At 33.0% G+C, this 16665-nt stretch overlaps 2 protein-coding genes across 4 annotated transcripts; one reads left to right on the top strand and one right to left on the bottom strand.

Moving 5' to 3' along the window:
• Positions 1 to 77: 77 nt before the first annotated feature.
• Positions 78 to 3079, bottom strand: LOC114752397 (uncharacterized). The gene is made up of 4 exons (XM_028941151.1): positions 2672 to 3079; positions 2308 to 2585; positions 481 to 664; positions 78 to 383 (listed from the first exon to the last, which is right to left on the bottom strand). The coding sequence occupies exons 1-3, from the start codon at positions 2943 to 2945 to the stop codon at positions 611 to 613; spliced, it is 606 nt and encodes a 201-aa protein (XP_028796984.1). The 5' UTR covers positions 2946 to 3079; the 3' UTR covers positions 78 to 383; positions 481 to 610.
• An 8473-nt stretch (positions 3080 to 11552) lies between these two features.
• Positions 11553 to 16613, top strand: LOC114752401 (putative ABC1 protein At2g40090). Of its 3 annotated transcripts, XR_003740830.1 has the most exons (9): positions 11553 to 11874; positions 12346 to 12500; positions 12614 to 12739; positions 12877 to 12972; positions 13105 to 13205; positions 13443 to 13479; positions 15560 to 15778; positions 16012 to 16181; positions 16385 to 16449. XR_003740830.1 is itself a non-coding variant. In XM_028941156.1 (8 exons), exons 1-8 carry the CDS (start codon positions 11691 to 11693, stop codon positions 16523 to 16525), a joined length of 1059 nt encoding a protein of 352 aa, XP_028796989.1. In that variant the 5' UTR covers positions 11553 to 11690; the 3' UTR covers positions 16526 to 16613. The 3 variants fall into 3 exon arrangements, 1 of the variants encoding a protein (XP_028796989.1); XR_003740831.1 differs by lacking the exons at positions 16012 to 16181; positions 16385 to 16449 and adding an exon at positions 13685 to 13851 and having other exon boundaries at positions 15560 to 15626; XM_028941156.1 differs by lacking the exon at positions 16012 to 16181 and having other exon boundaries at positions 16385 to 16613.
• Positions 16614 to 16665: the final 52 nt, after the last annotated feature.

Genomic DNA, 16665 nt, shown 5'->3' with positions numbered 1-16665 from the left:
TGTAAACTTATTATCCACTTCACTTTTTGCAGATTTATTTTAAAAATAAAATAATATTTAACCAACACTGCCACTTCACCCGCTTGATCATTGTTCTGCTTGAGGGAATCCACCATGATCCCAAATTACAACTTGATAAGCTGACACTTTGAGCAGGGGGTGCCATTTCTCTCTGATATACAATATATGAAAATTTAAAAAAAAAAACAAAACAAAAAAAGAACTGTGGAGTTCTATAGTATTTACATTTCACTCAATCACCAACGTGCAACTTAACTTCAGCGACTCTGGACAATTCTTCTGTGACTCTTTACTCTGTAATTTTAGTGTTAGCTTTTGTTCTTCAGTGCCAAGGTGATGACTCAGAGATCCTTCGGACAAATCTGTGCCAATAATGAGAAAGAAACAGCCATCAGACCTGGGCTCCCAACCAAATACAGCTCAACTTCTTTTTTTCTTGTCATAGTTGAATCAGCTTACCTGATCATCCCCTGAAGCACTGAAGAAGACAACGTGACAAGTTGAAGCTATAAGTTCAAAATCTCTCTCTCTCTCTATATATATATAGCTGATATTTACACTCTAATATATTTCATGAGGTTGGGTGGGTTCAGTTGATTCGTTCTTCTTTAAGAATCTTGGGGTATCTCTTGCAAGCTGAAATCTGCACATACAATGTCAATAGCACAAGCAATGATTAGCTTCGTGATAGTGTTAACTTAATTTTTTCCAGATAAACAGGCAGATAAGGCATTTGCAAAGGATACGAGAATCGCAGTGCATGAGGCACATGATCTAATTAATGGTGCATATAATACATAAGGTCGGTTTTGGGACCATTTCCTGACATCTAAAGTAACACAATCACGAATCACATGCGAGAGAGACCAAGTCTTCAAATCAGCTCATGTTTATGAGCCTTCAAAGTTGACTTATAAATTAGGGAAAATTAATCTCCATATCTTCATAGTTTTGCTTGATTTTTAATCATGTCCCTGTAATCAAGTGATTAAAAAATATGACAACTTAATTAATCTTGACGCAAACTTGAAAATTAATTTTTGTCAATAAATTATGACAAGAATTGCGGATTTTGACCGTTTGAGAATACTAATAAATTCAATGATAATGAATCTCATAGTCCTTTAAATACAAGTACATGACAACATAGAAAGTTACGTTTTCAGAAAAAAAAATATTTATATAAAGATTCTAGAAATAATCTTCCTTTAGCCAAAAAGTCAAGCATCCCCATAAATATTCCCACCGTTCAATTTCCCACCAACTCAATTTGGCTGTCTTGAAAAGTCAGAATATTTATAAACACAGCCGCAGCTAAATATAACTGACCGATTCAATAATAGCACAAGAAGATCCAAACACACAAGCTCTATAATAAAATGAGTTTGGTGGTGTACTCCTCAAGCATAAGCCATTTGGTCATCAAATTATTGACCTTCCAGAAGAGTCATATTTACTCCCCTGCCCTTTGATGCGCATTATTAATTACTCCTCCGATTCTAAATATAAGACCCAATTGTTAAGTTGGTTTTGATCTTAAATATAAAACCTATTTATCATATTTATCAATTTTCTCTAAATTACCCATATGGATACTCACTCAACCATAATCAAGTAGAAGAGTGAGAGAGTATTAAGAAAGATAATTATAGTATTTTAGGAAAAATGTGTCACATTTCTTATAATTAACTAACTTAACTAACTTCTCTAATCTAATCAAATTAGTTAAATGGATCTTATATTAAGGACCGGAAGAATATATGGTATAAAATGAATTATATTAAAAATAATAAAATTTTTAGAATAAAAACTAACACTCCTAGGCATTATTAGACAGTAATTAAACAATAGTAATATGGTAATAAATTGTAGTTATCTCATTTTTATACTCCAAAACTAAAATTTATAACACTCATATTTACGCATAGATATAATAAACTCAAAATGAATATTTTCAGCTTTTATATGCAACCTGCTAATAGTAGTTGATATTAAAATTGGTTTTGACGTGATCTAAAATGTCATTAAATTCATGGCATTAAAAATCAAAATATGATTCGACCCTATTAATGCCATTGAGGTGCCTCCGTGCCTAATGAAAGGTCCTCGTGGGCCCCACCAAAATTGGCATCAATTCCTACTACTACCATTTTTCCTGACATCCACGCGGAAAAAACATTCAGAACTAATTCGAATTCTCACTAAAGAACCTCTCAACTTATGAAAATTATGCTATTCCCCCAAAAATACCAACTTCTAGCGGAATTAGGCTACAAAGATACTTACAGCTTCAACGTCAATTTTGTACACCAGAAGCTTTCGTCTTTCTCGGCAACTTGTTCTGTAAGCTACGGCGATATGCCCAATAGCCAAAGCACACGAACACACGAACAGAGCTATTTCGAAGGCTCTCACATGGCTTCCTCCTCGATACGAATCTGGGAGGCTGAAAACATAAACAGCTTTCATAGACACAAAAATCAAAGACGAAATAGAGCACATCGTCGTTATCCCCAAATAGGGCCCCCGCGAAAGCCTTGGCCCATCGCAGAAACTATAAACACCTGCGCAAAAGCCATTAATTAACAGTCAAAAACAGAGGAATCAAACAGAGTATAAAAAAGTTTCGAGTTTATGCGAAAATACTCACAGAAGATGACAACGGATCTTATGATGGACACGAGGGGAATATCGATGAGGGAGTATCGGAAATCGTAGTTTCTGAGGTGGGAAGATAGAGTTTCCAGAGAGAGAGAAGAAGGCGAGAGTGCAGAGAGTAGAGCCGAAGGAAGAAGCGCATCGGCGAGAACAAGAAAAAGCGGAGCCGAGAAGAGCAAAAGCGATATGATCATGGTGATCAGGAAGAACAGAGTCTTGAAACCCCTTAATATCTTCGTGAATCTCTCTTCCTTGGAAGAACCCATCTGTGATTGATCCAGATGCTTTCAATTTCCCTTCAGTTTCTGAGAGATGTGGGTACGAGCAGAGGAGGAGGAAGCGAGAAGAAGAACACAAAAGGTAGACGGAGCAGGGAAAAGATTAATAAGAAGAAGAGAAGCGGGAGGAAGGTGCAGAGATTTTGACCGGACTCGACGACTATGTGAATGATGATGAAATACTTGGAACTTTACACGCGGACTCCCACGGGGTCGTTTAGTGGCTCTCGTCTTAACTCTGGCATACGGTACAGTATGCCTAACGTCCAACGGCAATACCTGAAAAGTAAACGGCCGTTGGCTATAATTTTGATTTGATTTGAAGGTTACTTTCCTCATGGAGGCCAAGGTGAAAATCTCATAAACTCATCCTCGCTTGTAAATTGGGCCCCCCTAAATATTTATATCATCATTATAAAATTTTAAAAATAATATCTTATACTCCTCCAATCCTTAATATAAGACTCATTTAACTAATTTGATTAGATTAAGGAAGTTAGGTAAGTTAGTTAATTATAAGAAAAGTGACACATTTTTCCTAAAACACCATAATCATCTTTTTAATACCCCTCTCCCTTTTCTACTTGATTATGAGAGAGTATTCATAGGGGTAATTTAGAGAGAAAACTGATATATGAGAAATGGGTCCTATTTAGGACCAAAACCAACTCAAGAATTAGATCCTATATTAAGGACCGGAGGAATATATGGATTTTTTTTTATAATATGATAAAATGTAGCACCTATTGAAATAAAGTAATGCTACCTTACTTACATAGAGGCAACATAAATAATCACGGACGAAAGATAAAGTTACTGAATTACTTTAAAATATATATTTTTTCAAAATGAGTTTCTCTTACTTATAAATTAATTAATTTTAAAGAGGTCATATAATGTATGTTATAATTAAATAATTCAGTAATTTTCTTAATATTCTAAATTAATTAACTAAATTTTGTATTAAGCACAAGAGATGATAATTAAGATGAAAATAAAATTAAGGACTTTAGTTATGTCAAATTTCAACCACGCATGATTATATGTCTTAAACTAAGAATATGTGGCCATGTGATTTTTTTTTTTTGCCAACATGATGATGTAAAATTAAAAAATTTGACATGACAGATATAAAGAATTTGATTTAAGTATTATTCATAATATATAGTATATTAATCAAGTATATAAAAATGTGTTAAATAAAAATACGTGGGCTTAACGATGGTGACTTGGTTGGGGATACCTATACGCTATTCTTGGTTCTAGAAGCACATTTTAACCATGTAGAAGTCTAATAAAGGAATTATTAATAGGTGGCCACGGGTTTGGCACTAGTCTTTATTGGCTATTAAGGGCTCTCTTATTTAAGAATGTTCTGACTTTCTTCAAGTTTGCTGGTCGCATTTGGCTAACAGGCTACGAAAATAATAATAGTAGTAATAGACAACTAAAGCCATGCATCTAGCCTCATAAAGATGTGATGGCAAATGATAGAATTGTATGAACGCACATGTATATAACATTTCAATTCAATACCTGACCGGCTGCTTGGCTGAAAATAATTGAGTAGGCTGAAAAAGAGACAATCTTACAAGACAAAGTTTTGTCTTATATTTTCACTCTGTAAAATGCAAAATTATTTGAAACATATTAGTATAACACCCATTTAAAGTTTTTAAGAAGCTTGACTCCCAGCATTTCCATTTAACCTTTTTTTTTTGACGTCTTAAAACGAAGCCTTAACAGCATCATTGAGTTTTCCCTTACAAGTTGATAGATCGGTACTCCTCTAATTTTTAATACAAGATCTATTTAACAAATTTGATTAGATTAACAAAGTTAAGTAAGTTGATTAATTATAAGAAATATGACATGTTTTTCCTAAAAGACCATAATCATCTCATTAATATCCTCTTTTACTTTTCTATTTGATTATGGCTGAGAGAGTATCCATAAAGATCATTTAGAAAAAATTGATAAATATGAGAAATAGATCTTATATTTAGAATCAAAATCAACTCAATAATTAAGTCTTATATTAAGGATCAAAGAAATATTATTTTGTGGATCGCCTTATTTAATTAGATCAACAAGAAATGACGTTAGCAAGAAATATCAAATGTATAGAAGCCATCATGTCGATTTGTTTGTTTTTTTTTTTATGTAATATTTTTCATGAGATCTTTCTTGCCACATTTTATTGGATTTAGGTGATGAAGATATTTAGAGGAATGAATAAAATAATTGGAAGCAAAAATACAAGTGAGAGATCCAAAGAAGCAAAGACATGGAGAAAAGAGGGAAAAGGAAAAGAAACAGGGGCAAATTGGGCAGGACAAAAATTATGGCCAGGACGATTCCTTGGGCCACAAATGTCAAAGATCCCGTGAATGTGGCTGCTTCCCTCCCATAGCAGCCATGGTCCACGCCTACAAGCAATGCCCACCCCATTCTTCTTTTAACGTAAGCACTGTCTTCATCATACGTCATTTTATCCTCAGTCCAAAGAAAATAAAAGTCGACTCTAATAAATTAAAATTAAAATTAACAAATTTGTTTTATGATTTTCGTCCAATTTTCTATTCTCTTGACACTTGCAATCATCTGCTGACACGTGAGTGACACAATTTTCTTTTTTTCTTTTTATTGATGCAGGAAACAAATATATCAACACGGAATCTCATTTGAGCTGTATAATTGATTATCAGTTGTCTCAATAGTAACACGATGAGGTCCTAACTTCTAACCTGTCACACAGACATATTACTTCCGATTTTAATTATAAAATCTAATTTTTAATATATAAATAAGGTCTTATAATTTAAAAAACGAGGTAGTATTTGTCTGTATGTAAATGTTTAAATTGTATTAAATAAAAAAAGTTATAAAATTGTCAAGACTCATTCTTTAAATTGCCAATATGAAAACTTCATATGTTTAATATTGTGTTGCCGAGCTCGCAATTTTTTTTTTTTTGGTGTTGCCAAGCTGTGAAAGCCAAAATATTTCTGGCTAAAACATATTTAACCATTTTGTGTTGTGACTACATGAGGGATTAAAAGACATTCTTGTCTTAAATTATTCTTTCAGTAAACATTCTAAACCGTTAAATGATATATTGTTGTTCATAAAATATTAAAAATTGTGTAATATTATTTTTCCGTTAAACATGTAATCTTTTTAACTTTTCATTGTGTCTAAAAATTGATGAGCATTGTTTATTTGAGCAGGACCTCATTTATTTAATTTGTGATCTTATTTATTTAATTTGTTGTCCCTTGAATCTTTATGCAATTACATAAACTAATTCAGATTACCTATTCTTCACTTCTTCAGTTAGTTTCTTACTGGTTCCTATATTTTGATTATTCATTAATAAATATACACCATGAAGTTTTAGAGAATCATACGCAGGTATCAAAAAACTAATTTAATGACAACTATGTTCCCAAAATACTCATACATAATTAATACTCCCTTGTTTGCATCTTTATATATGCTATAATTTACAGCTGTTGGCAAAAAAAAAAATAATAATGCAGCTATTTCTCCGTATTTTATAACTGGAAATTGTCTTGGAATGTAGATTAAATTGACCAATTATTTCTATGTTAAGGTATTGCTTGTCTGGGAGTAAATACGAAAGGAAAGGTGAATTTCTTTTTAGAAAACCTGTAAAATATAACAAACTGATTTTTAACTTATCGAAAAGTCAAGTTTTGCATTTTTTTACGAGCAAGGAAGTGAGCCGAACTTATATAAGTTTACTCACCTAATACCACTTTGTAGTTCAATTAAATCACAAATCACAAATTATATATCACATTAGGGATTAAACAGATGAGTAATTTCTTAGGCATGATACTACTCTGTTTATTAATAACAGGACATGTTTAACTAATTTAATTAAATTAAAGAAGTTAAGCTTCACACTTTCTTCATAATTATAAAAGTAACCTTTTGATTAAATTCTATATAAATTATATATTCCACATATTTATGTTTTTTAAATAAAAAAATAATGTATTTCTCTTAAAAAACAAAATCAACCTAGCAGATTATATATGAAGGGGAGTTAGCTTCCCAGAAAATTGCGGATTCAGCCGAGCGGGGGTTCTAGATGTTCCCAATGTATGTGGTCAAAATTTTGAATAATGAATGAGATACTCTAACACATTCATTGCGTCTTATATAATACATATAAAATTTATATACTTCTTTTGTTTATTTTATTTCAATGCACATAAAATAAAAAATTGCAAAATCAGAATTGTCACGTGAAAATACAATACATGGGAGTGACGATACAATGTTAATTAAAATAAGAAAAAAACTTAAGTCAAATTATTTATATTTATTATGACAAATTTTTCAATCACACAACCATATTTTTTTTATTTAATGTGATTTTATAATTAAATGATAATATTTTAAAAATAAGATATATAATCGTATGTGATCAAAAAACTTGATATTAGTGTTGTTCTTAAAATAATATATATATTAATTTTGAGAATAATGATTTCCAGTGAAGACTATAAAATAATTATAAATGACAACATCCAAATTTATGCATACGAAAAAATAGCATAATAAGAATTATGGAAGATATAATAAAAATATATCAGAAATACAAAATAGAATGAAATTAAGAGACGGAACACTTTTCATAATTTATCAAAAGCAAGATATAATAAATATTGCTTATAAATGATCTATTCTTCTTTTTTTGGATATCATTTATTTTCTCCTACCAAACACAACACACATGTCATAGATTGGCATCTTATGTGGTCATTGTGAATACACAAGTCGAATTCAAATTTCTTCTGATAAAGTCCAAACATAAAACCCAAGTCTTGCCTCTTCTAGAATTTTTTTGAGAAAAAATATCAAAAAGTAAAATAAAAATTAAAAAAATTCATTTATGGGTAATTATTAGTGGTTATCCCATATCACGTAACCCCGTCATCAAAATCAAATTATTATGAAAAAGATATATGAACTGAAAAAACAAGAAGACAAGGCAGGCTTTTGCATTCTGAAAGATGAACCTCGCCTACGTGGCACCTTATTTCTTGTTAGCCAAGGATCTCTGGGCGCGATGCATTACTCAGCCACGCACCCTACGCGGAGAACTTTGTCCAGTCACATTTAATTTAATTTTGATATATATATTATTTATTATCCAGAAAATCTGTCACCCATTCTAATATATAAAGGCAGTATAGGGTGGGACGGTGACAAAAGGCATGATCACCTTTTGGATTAAAATGCTTGTTTTTAAAGATTTTGATAAGAAAGGTCCTTCACTGGATAAGATCAAAAGGATCTTAACTAAACTATTCGTGCGGATCATTACGGGACATAATGCCCCACCAATTGAGTCATTTGTGAATAATGAAAGTAAGCATATGAATCTAATAAGAAAGTTAATTTAATTAATTTGCCTTTCACACCTCTGTTACGCCCTCTGTATATGGAAGATCTTCCTTTGTTTCCGCAGCGCAAGTGTGCTTATATTTGTTGATGATTTAAAAAACAATTTATTTGTGGTTTAGGTCATGAACTTTAAAATTTATTGAATCGTGTCTTACACTTACTAACAATTTATTTTAAGTGGTTTTAGGTGGTGAAGAACAGTTTATTTAAGTAGTTTTGGTGAGAAATGCATATCTTGAACCGGCTAGTCAGGTGGCAGGTGCATTTATTGAGAAGAGTTTCGTATATACATTTCTTTTTTTCGCGTATAGCATTTGGTATCTTAGGACAGGGTATCTTTCAGGCACCACAACAGTTCTAGACTAATTTGGATTGTCGTTTGAAGGCCCCTCGATGGGGGATCGACTGAACACTAATTTTGGTTCCACCCAAATAAATTCAATGTTGAAATATATAAGATTAATACAATTTTTAATCCTTTCGTCTTATATGAATTTTATTTTTAGTCCTTCAAATTTTATTTTCGATAAAAAAATAAATAAAATTTTAAATTATAAGTTTTGATCTTTTTAATAATAAAATGGTCCAACTATTTATTAAATTATAGAAATTAACGTTTTAGACAGAAAGAAACTTAGTAACTAAAATTTGTATCAACTATCCACCCAATTATATAGTTATATAATTATTGATACACACACGTAACATTTCATAATACTACTTTTAATTCTAATTATGATATTTTATTTATAATTTATAAATAAAATCTTATAATTAGAATTAAAAGAAATAGATAATAACAAGCTAAGTTTTATATTTAACAACAAAGCTAATTGTAATTTTCAGTTTTTCACAAGGAGCATGCTTGGTGAACCATTGAAATTTCGTACACGACTGACAACTGACAAGTTCCGTGTGTCTACCCTAGGGCTGTGCAAAAACCCGGTGGTCCGGTATGGTCCGGTCCAACCCGAGCAAACCCGGTCCAGTCCAGTCTAGAAAAAATTGGCCCGAAACAAGACTGGACCAGACTGGACCGGACTGGTCTCATCGGGCTGGACTGGACAAGGGACTGGCCCCTCAGACTAATTGGTCCAGTCCAGTCTAGCCCGGTTTTTTTAAATTATTATTTATATAATTTTAATTTGATTTAATTTTTCTATATAAATTTTTTATCTATTCAAATAATCAAGATTTATCTATTAACTTTCTAAGTAATAAGCATGCATATATATTTTCTACAATTTAAGATCTATATTGACGAGGATTAATTAATAAAACATGATTTCATTGGGAAATTGAAAAGGAATTATCAAATTTGATAAACTTTGGATTAAAATATGTGCAAAATTTTATATAGTAAGTTACAATCTTGCCTCCTATTGAAGAAAAAAATTTAAAAAAAAAAATTAAATTTAAGTCTGGACTGCCTGGACTGGTCCAGGCAGTCCAGAGGACCAAGTCTAGTCCAACCCGACCTCGGGTTGGCACTGGACTGGACCAGACCTCGGGCTGTCTTTTTCAGCCCGAGGTCTTTATTGGACCAGACTTCAGGTTGATAACAAACCCGGTCCAGTCTGGTCCATGCACACCCCTAGTCTACCCGTATACGCGTGTCATTTTCCATGGCATTCTTCCAGAACTCAATTCATGGATTCGAAGAAGGTTAAGAAAAATGACCAGTCAAGACTAAAAAGTAACAGCTCAAAAAAAAAAAAGACTAAAAAGTAACAGCTGAGAGAAGCTGGCAAAATTTCCTCGTTTGATTATTTTTGTTAATTGAGATCTCCAATCATTAACATTCGAATCCCCCCCGGGCTTTTTTTCGATGTGTTCTAATTAACATATAGGCTCATGCATTGTTGAGGGCCTGAAAAATGAATTGTGTCATCTATAACTTTATAGTTTGTTAAAAGTTATATACTCCTCTGGTCCTTAATATAGGGTCCAATTGGTGAGTTGGTTTTAGTCCTAAATATAAGACCTATTTCTCATATTTATCAATTATCTCTAAATTACCCCTATGGATATCCTTTCAACCATAATCAAGTAGAAGAGAAAGATGAGGTATTAAGAAATATGATTATGGTATTTTAGAAAAAACGTGTCATATTTCTTATAATTAACTAACTTACCTAACTTCCTTAATCTAATCCAATTAGTTAAATGGATCTTATATTAAGGACCGGAGGAGTATATATATATAATACTACTCCCGGTCTTTAATATAAAATTTTGTTTGATTTTTATTTTAGTTCTAGATATAAGATCTAAATCCATTTTGTTTCTCATATTTATTTATTTATTCTCAAGATAGTCATTCTAATCAAGATAGTTCTAACAAGTAAATATGATTAGTAAGGATATTTTAGAAAAAATAACATATATTTGTTATAAATAATTAACTTAATTTATTTTCTTAATCTACTCAAATTAGTTAATTAGCTCTTATATTTAAAACCGGAAGTAGTATATAAATATACGGATATTTTTATAAGCAAATACACTAACAAAAAATATCAAGGCATAAGAATATTCGTCACTTTGACATATCCGAGAAATGAAGATCATATCTCCTCAGAAAAGGTGCTGCGAGGAGAACAAGAAATCCAGCCATGCAACAAGATGCCTTTTACAGATTTTTTTCCCAAAAAAAAAGATCCTTTAAAAGTTTTTATGTTGAGAGGTTTATTTATTCGTTTTCAAAATTAATTTTGATCAAATTTATAAAATATAAATTGAATGTTCATTGTTATTTTTCACGTCGCATTAAAGAGTTATTATAAGCTATAAAATTACACTCAACGATATATGATCAGTGCAATTTACATGGATTCAAGGAATGAATCATCACTTTTACAAATTATAAATTTTATTAATATTTTAATATTAATAAATTCACAATGTTTAATTCTTTTATTTATTTATTTTCAGTTTCATTCTTTTTTTGGGTAATATATTTTCAGTTTCGTTTCTACCGAAATTATTCTCCTTGGTTCCCATATAAAATCATATATTGGAAGGTTGAGAGACCAAGACCGACGTTGAGCCCATCTTCAGCCCATGATGGGGGACACAACCCAGCCCAAACTGCAGAGCTTTCTCGACTGCTGACTGGCAAACAACTGTGTGAATTTGGCGCAAAAAGATGAAAACAAAGGAGCAAAAGAAAGATACCAGAAAAATCAAAGAATCGCCCAAGAGTAACGGTCTCTCTTGAGCGCTTCGTTTTGGTTTCGCCTCTTTGCGTTGCTCCATCCGAGGCTGAGAGCTTGAACTACTTTCTAAAGGATGGGCCTACTGTCTTTATGGCGCGCTGGGACGAGGCTTGCTCTGGTTACCTCCACCATTAGCGGTGGTGCCGCCGCTGCCGCCATAGCCACCTCCGATGATCCTGAAACGACTCTCAAGCTTTGCACCACCGTGCCCCATCGCCTCATCCGCGACGCCATCACCGCTGCCAATATTGCTTTCGGTACTCTCGATCTCTCTGAACTAGCATAATTGGAGCCTTGCGTTACCGTGTTATCTTAGTTTGTGAATTTTTATTCTTTTTTAGCTCCCGTCCTGCCATCGGTTCATTTGAGCTTAAGTGTTTCCCTTGAGCGAATGAATCATGGGAGTCAGGTGGCGGGATCTTTGAAGGTTGGTCAGGAGTGAAGAGATTTAGCTTTTTGAACTGGAGTAGGTTCTAATTCGGAAAATAATTGTATAGAACTTGCCTTCCGTGTAACCAATGCAAAGGCCGAGGTTTTATCTTCAAATAAGATTGTTGTTTGCATTTGGTTTTGGTGATAATGTACAGGGTTGACGCATTGATAATTCAATGAGGACGTGATCATTTGCTAATATGCGCCCCATTAATAAGAGAAAATCGCAAAGTTATTAGTAGCTTTCTTTGTGAACAAAGCTGGGCTTAAGCTGGTTTTCTTCTTATATGCATTAGATTATGAATATTCTCTTTGGGGACTGCCGGAAGGAAGTAATGAGCGGTCAACAGTCACGCACGAAGTTCACCTCCGCTCTGCTCGTAAACTTCAAGAGCTGTGTTTTAAGAACGGAGGGGTTTATATAAAGCTTGGCCAACATCTTGGGCAGTTGGTGTGTTGATCTACTCTTTAAATCTTATGCATGAAATGCAAGTCTGATTTATGTTCAGTCAAGAATGCTTAATTCAATTTTTAAATCTTATACATATTCTTGACTCTTGACAGGAATATTTAATTCCTCAAGAATATGTCCAGACAATGAGGGAGTCCATGTTGAACAAATGTCCAGTTTCTTCATATGATCAAGTATGCCAGGTCTTTAAGAAAGAACTTGGAGAAACACCTGACACAGTATGTTTAATTTCTTCTTGACTGAAGCTTCATTTTAACTGGAATGATTTGGCATTCCCATGTGCTCCAAATGCTTATTTGTTAAATGTTATGAAATATAGCTTGGCGGCCGCTGAATTTAGCCTTCTAATGTGCAGGTATTTTCTGAATTTGATCCAGTTCCAATAGCAAGTGCTTCCCTTGCCCAAGTTCATGTAGCCCGCACCCATGATGGCCAAAAAGTTGCTGTGAAGGTTTTGGATCGTGAACTTTTTCCATTTATTGATGATCAGTATATTTTGAATCAAATTTCTTTCTATGAATTAAGCATTAGTTTTTCTTATGAAAATTTCTTGTACATGTCCTTGGAATTTGTCAATATCCAGGTTCAACATACTCACATGACTGATACTGCGGCTGCAGATCGTGCCACTGTGGAATTTGTTGTGAACACTTTGCATAGGGTTTTCCCCAGTTTTGATTATAGGTATAATTTCAATGCCTTTACCTGTTCGGGATAAGCCACCTTAATGATTGAGAAATTTAGGAGCCATCTAGGTCTGTAACATGCGTATCCTAACTGACAGATGCCTGTAAATTTTAACTATTAAAGGAACTGAGGGATCTAAGTTTTCTGAAAAATAATTAATAAGCCTTATCTATCTCCCACTATGTTGTGTTGCAATTGCATTGATGGTACAGTTCTTTTTACTTCTGTCTTCAGGTGGTTGGTTGATGAGATACAGGAAAGTTTACCTAAGGTGAGCTGCTAACTTCAAAACAAATGCTTGGGCCTATAAAAGTATAAATATCTCTTGCACAATGGTTTATCACTTATTTTGAGTTAATTAATGATGTTGCTATTGTTTTTCCCCCATGCATAGCACAAAGACACGTGATTGAGAGTGTATTTCTGTGTGTAAAGTTGATTTCATAGTGCATATATCATTTAATATGATGATGCAGGACAAACACATACTCTAAGAAGGAAAGGGAAAAGAGGATTTGAGGAGAGAAAAATAAGGCGTTGGTGGACATTAATAATTTTTTGCTTGTTGTGGTAAAATTTAAGTTATACTGGCTTTTTGAAATCCTTTGGACATAGATTCATCATACTGAATGCAACCCCAAAGGTAACACATTCAACATATATCACCTCTAAAGGAAATTTTAATTTTGTGGGCAGTGAAAACTAGAAATACTTTCATTGGCTAATTGAAGTTTCTAATTTCATAGGAAATTAGGAATCAAAGGAAAATAGACTTGATTGAAAAGATTACAGGATTAAACTCTTGGTTACTGATGAGCTAATGATTTAAACTAAATGACCTAGAGTTCGAATTTTTAAGCCACATGCAACTTATGTTTATTCTACTCTATCCCCAATACTTCTATTGTTCTTATTAGTTCTATATTATTCCTTTCCATAAAATGGATCAACGAAGCTGATGTGAAGTTGTTTTTCTTTTCTTTTTCTTCTTGTCTTTTTTTTTTTTTGGGCTAATACATTTTAAATTTGATATTTGATCATTTTATTAGAAGACTTTTTTTTAAAAAAAAAAAATCTAGACATTCTAACTGAGCTTATTCAAGAAAAAATCCTTAAGCGCATGTTTTTTTTGTGGATGACATGGTTCTTAGGGTTGAATCAAAAGAAGAGATTAACGCTAGATTGGAGTTATGGAGGAGGGCCTTGGAGTCGAAGGGTTTTTGCTTGAGTAGGAGTAAAACAGAATATATGCATTGCAATTTTGAGGGGAGGCACGTCAATGGTGATTTGGAGGTGAAGATGGGAGATCAAATCATTCCTTAAGTGTCAAAGTTAAAATATATAGGATTCATTATATATGAGGATAGTGAAATTGATGGAGATGCTTCTCATAGAATACAAGCTAGGTGGTTAAAGTGGAAGAAGTCTATTAGAGTTATTTGCAATAAGAAGGTACCTGAGAAGCTTAAGGGAAAATTCTATCAGATTGCTATAAGACCAACTGTATTGTATAATAGTAAATGTTGGGTGATAAAAGGAAAACAAGAGCATAAAGTTAGGGTAATAGAAATGAAGTATACAAAAAAAGATAAGATTCGAAATAAAAATGTCAGAGTAAGAGTAGGTGTGGCAATTACTGAAGAGAAAATGGTTGAATATCGTTTGGGGTAGTTTGAGCATGTGCAGAGAAGGCCATTAGAAGCTCCATTGAGAAGGGTAGATCAGATAGTTTGGAGTCCTATAAAAAAGGACAGAAGAAGAGCCAGGAAGACGCTTAATGAGGTCATTGAATGAGACCTTTTGGTCAACAACATATTTAAAGACTTGGTTGTTAATAGAGCACAATAGCGTTGTGTGATCCATGTAGTTGACTCCACTTAGTGGGATAAGGCTTGTTATTGTTGTTGTATTGGAAAACCTTTTTTTTTTTTTTGGTCCTTTTTGCTAGTGGGATTTTTTTTCCTTGTAAAAAATTCATACGAGTGTGTTAGAGTCTAGTATAATAACAAGAAAATCTGCATATTGAAAGAATTGACTAGTTAGAGAATTAATGGTTTCATTGAAGTCCAATTTTTGAATCCTGAGTTGAGATAAATATACCCGTTATACTTGTTCTCTTTTCCGTGCTTTTCGTATATAGCAGGTAGTATAAAAAATTGTTGGTTTAGTCAGATTTAAGATTCAAGAATCTTGCATAAACCCGTTAAAAAATTTCCTTGACCTATGGAGGACTTTGGTACTGTTCTTATTCACTGGTAGATCCATGTTCGAGTTCTGTTTTCTACTTTTTTCTTGTTTGCTTCTTTCACGAAATGATTTCTGATCTGTTTAGTTGATATTTTGGCTTCCAGGAATTAGACTTTCTGATTGAGGCAAAGAATAGTGAGAAATGTTTGGAGAACTTCCGGAAGTTTTCTCCTCATATTGCGAACTATATATATGCACCAAAAGTGTATTGGAATCTAAGCACCTCAAAGTTACTAACAATGGAATTCATGGATGGTGCCCAAATAAGTGATGTGAAGACCATCAGAAGGCTTGGGATCCATCCGCATGAAGTTTCAATATTGGTAAGTGCTGATGAGATATGATTCTTGTTGACTCTAGAAGATTTGGATTATTTAGAATTCAATTACTTAAAATCTACTTTATTTCCAGATTCTGTCCAAATTATTAGGAGATTCACTTTTCAGCTGTTGCTCAATAATTCTCTCCTAGAACTTCTCCATTATATGTTGATTTGAGCACAGTATAGTTGCTATCAATGCTTTGAGGATCATGTTTCTATTCTTCGAGTAAACAGATTCGAGGATCTGGTTCTGCTGTGGGGATTTGTCATAGATCTATGGGCTACTTGTCTCAAGAATGACTGATATTTGGAATCCTACTTACCCATTGTCAGCTATGCTTCAACTTTGGAGTGTATACCACAGTAGTAGACCATGGATGGTTATACAATGAAATGATGGATAGGTGATAGTCTTTGGGCGGTTTATTCTAACAAATTATTATTCTGAAATCTTGGATTACATATGTCATGGCTATAAAAGAATGAGTCAACAAAGTTGGTTAGTCAACCGATAAGCTTTTTTCAATTATTGCATATGATATGCAGTCGGTGAATTATATATCTGTGGTCAATATAATTTAGTAAAATGTGATAATTGTCTATGCAGGTCACTCAAACTTTTGCTGAAATGATGTTTAAGCATGGATTTGTGCATTGTGATCCTCATGCTGCTAACCTATTGGTTCGTCCGTTGCCTTCTAGCAAAATGAACATCATGGGTAAGGATTTGTCCCCTTGCCAAATTTGAAGTCTTTCTACAGCTGTGGTTACAAGATCCAAGTATACTCTAAAAATTCCCCACAAGCCACTGAAAACTCTATATCTTTTAGCATTTGACACTTGCTAGTCCAGTGAATGCTTTGTCACATCTTTTGTAGTTTAACAAAA

Source organism: Neltuma alba, unplaced genomic scaffold (assembly GCF_004799145.2).
Source record: "Neltuma alba isolate B1F8T4 unplaced genomic scaffold, ASM479914v2 tig00007371_pilon, whole genome shotgun sequence".
NCBI classification, from domain to species: Eukaryota; Viridiplantae; Streptophyta; class Magnoliopsida; order Fabales; family Fabaceae; genus Neltuma; species Neltuma alba.
Note: the sequence above shows the minus strand (reverse complement) of the source record. Positions and strands in the feature narration are given on the sequence as shown.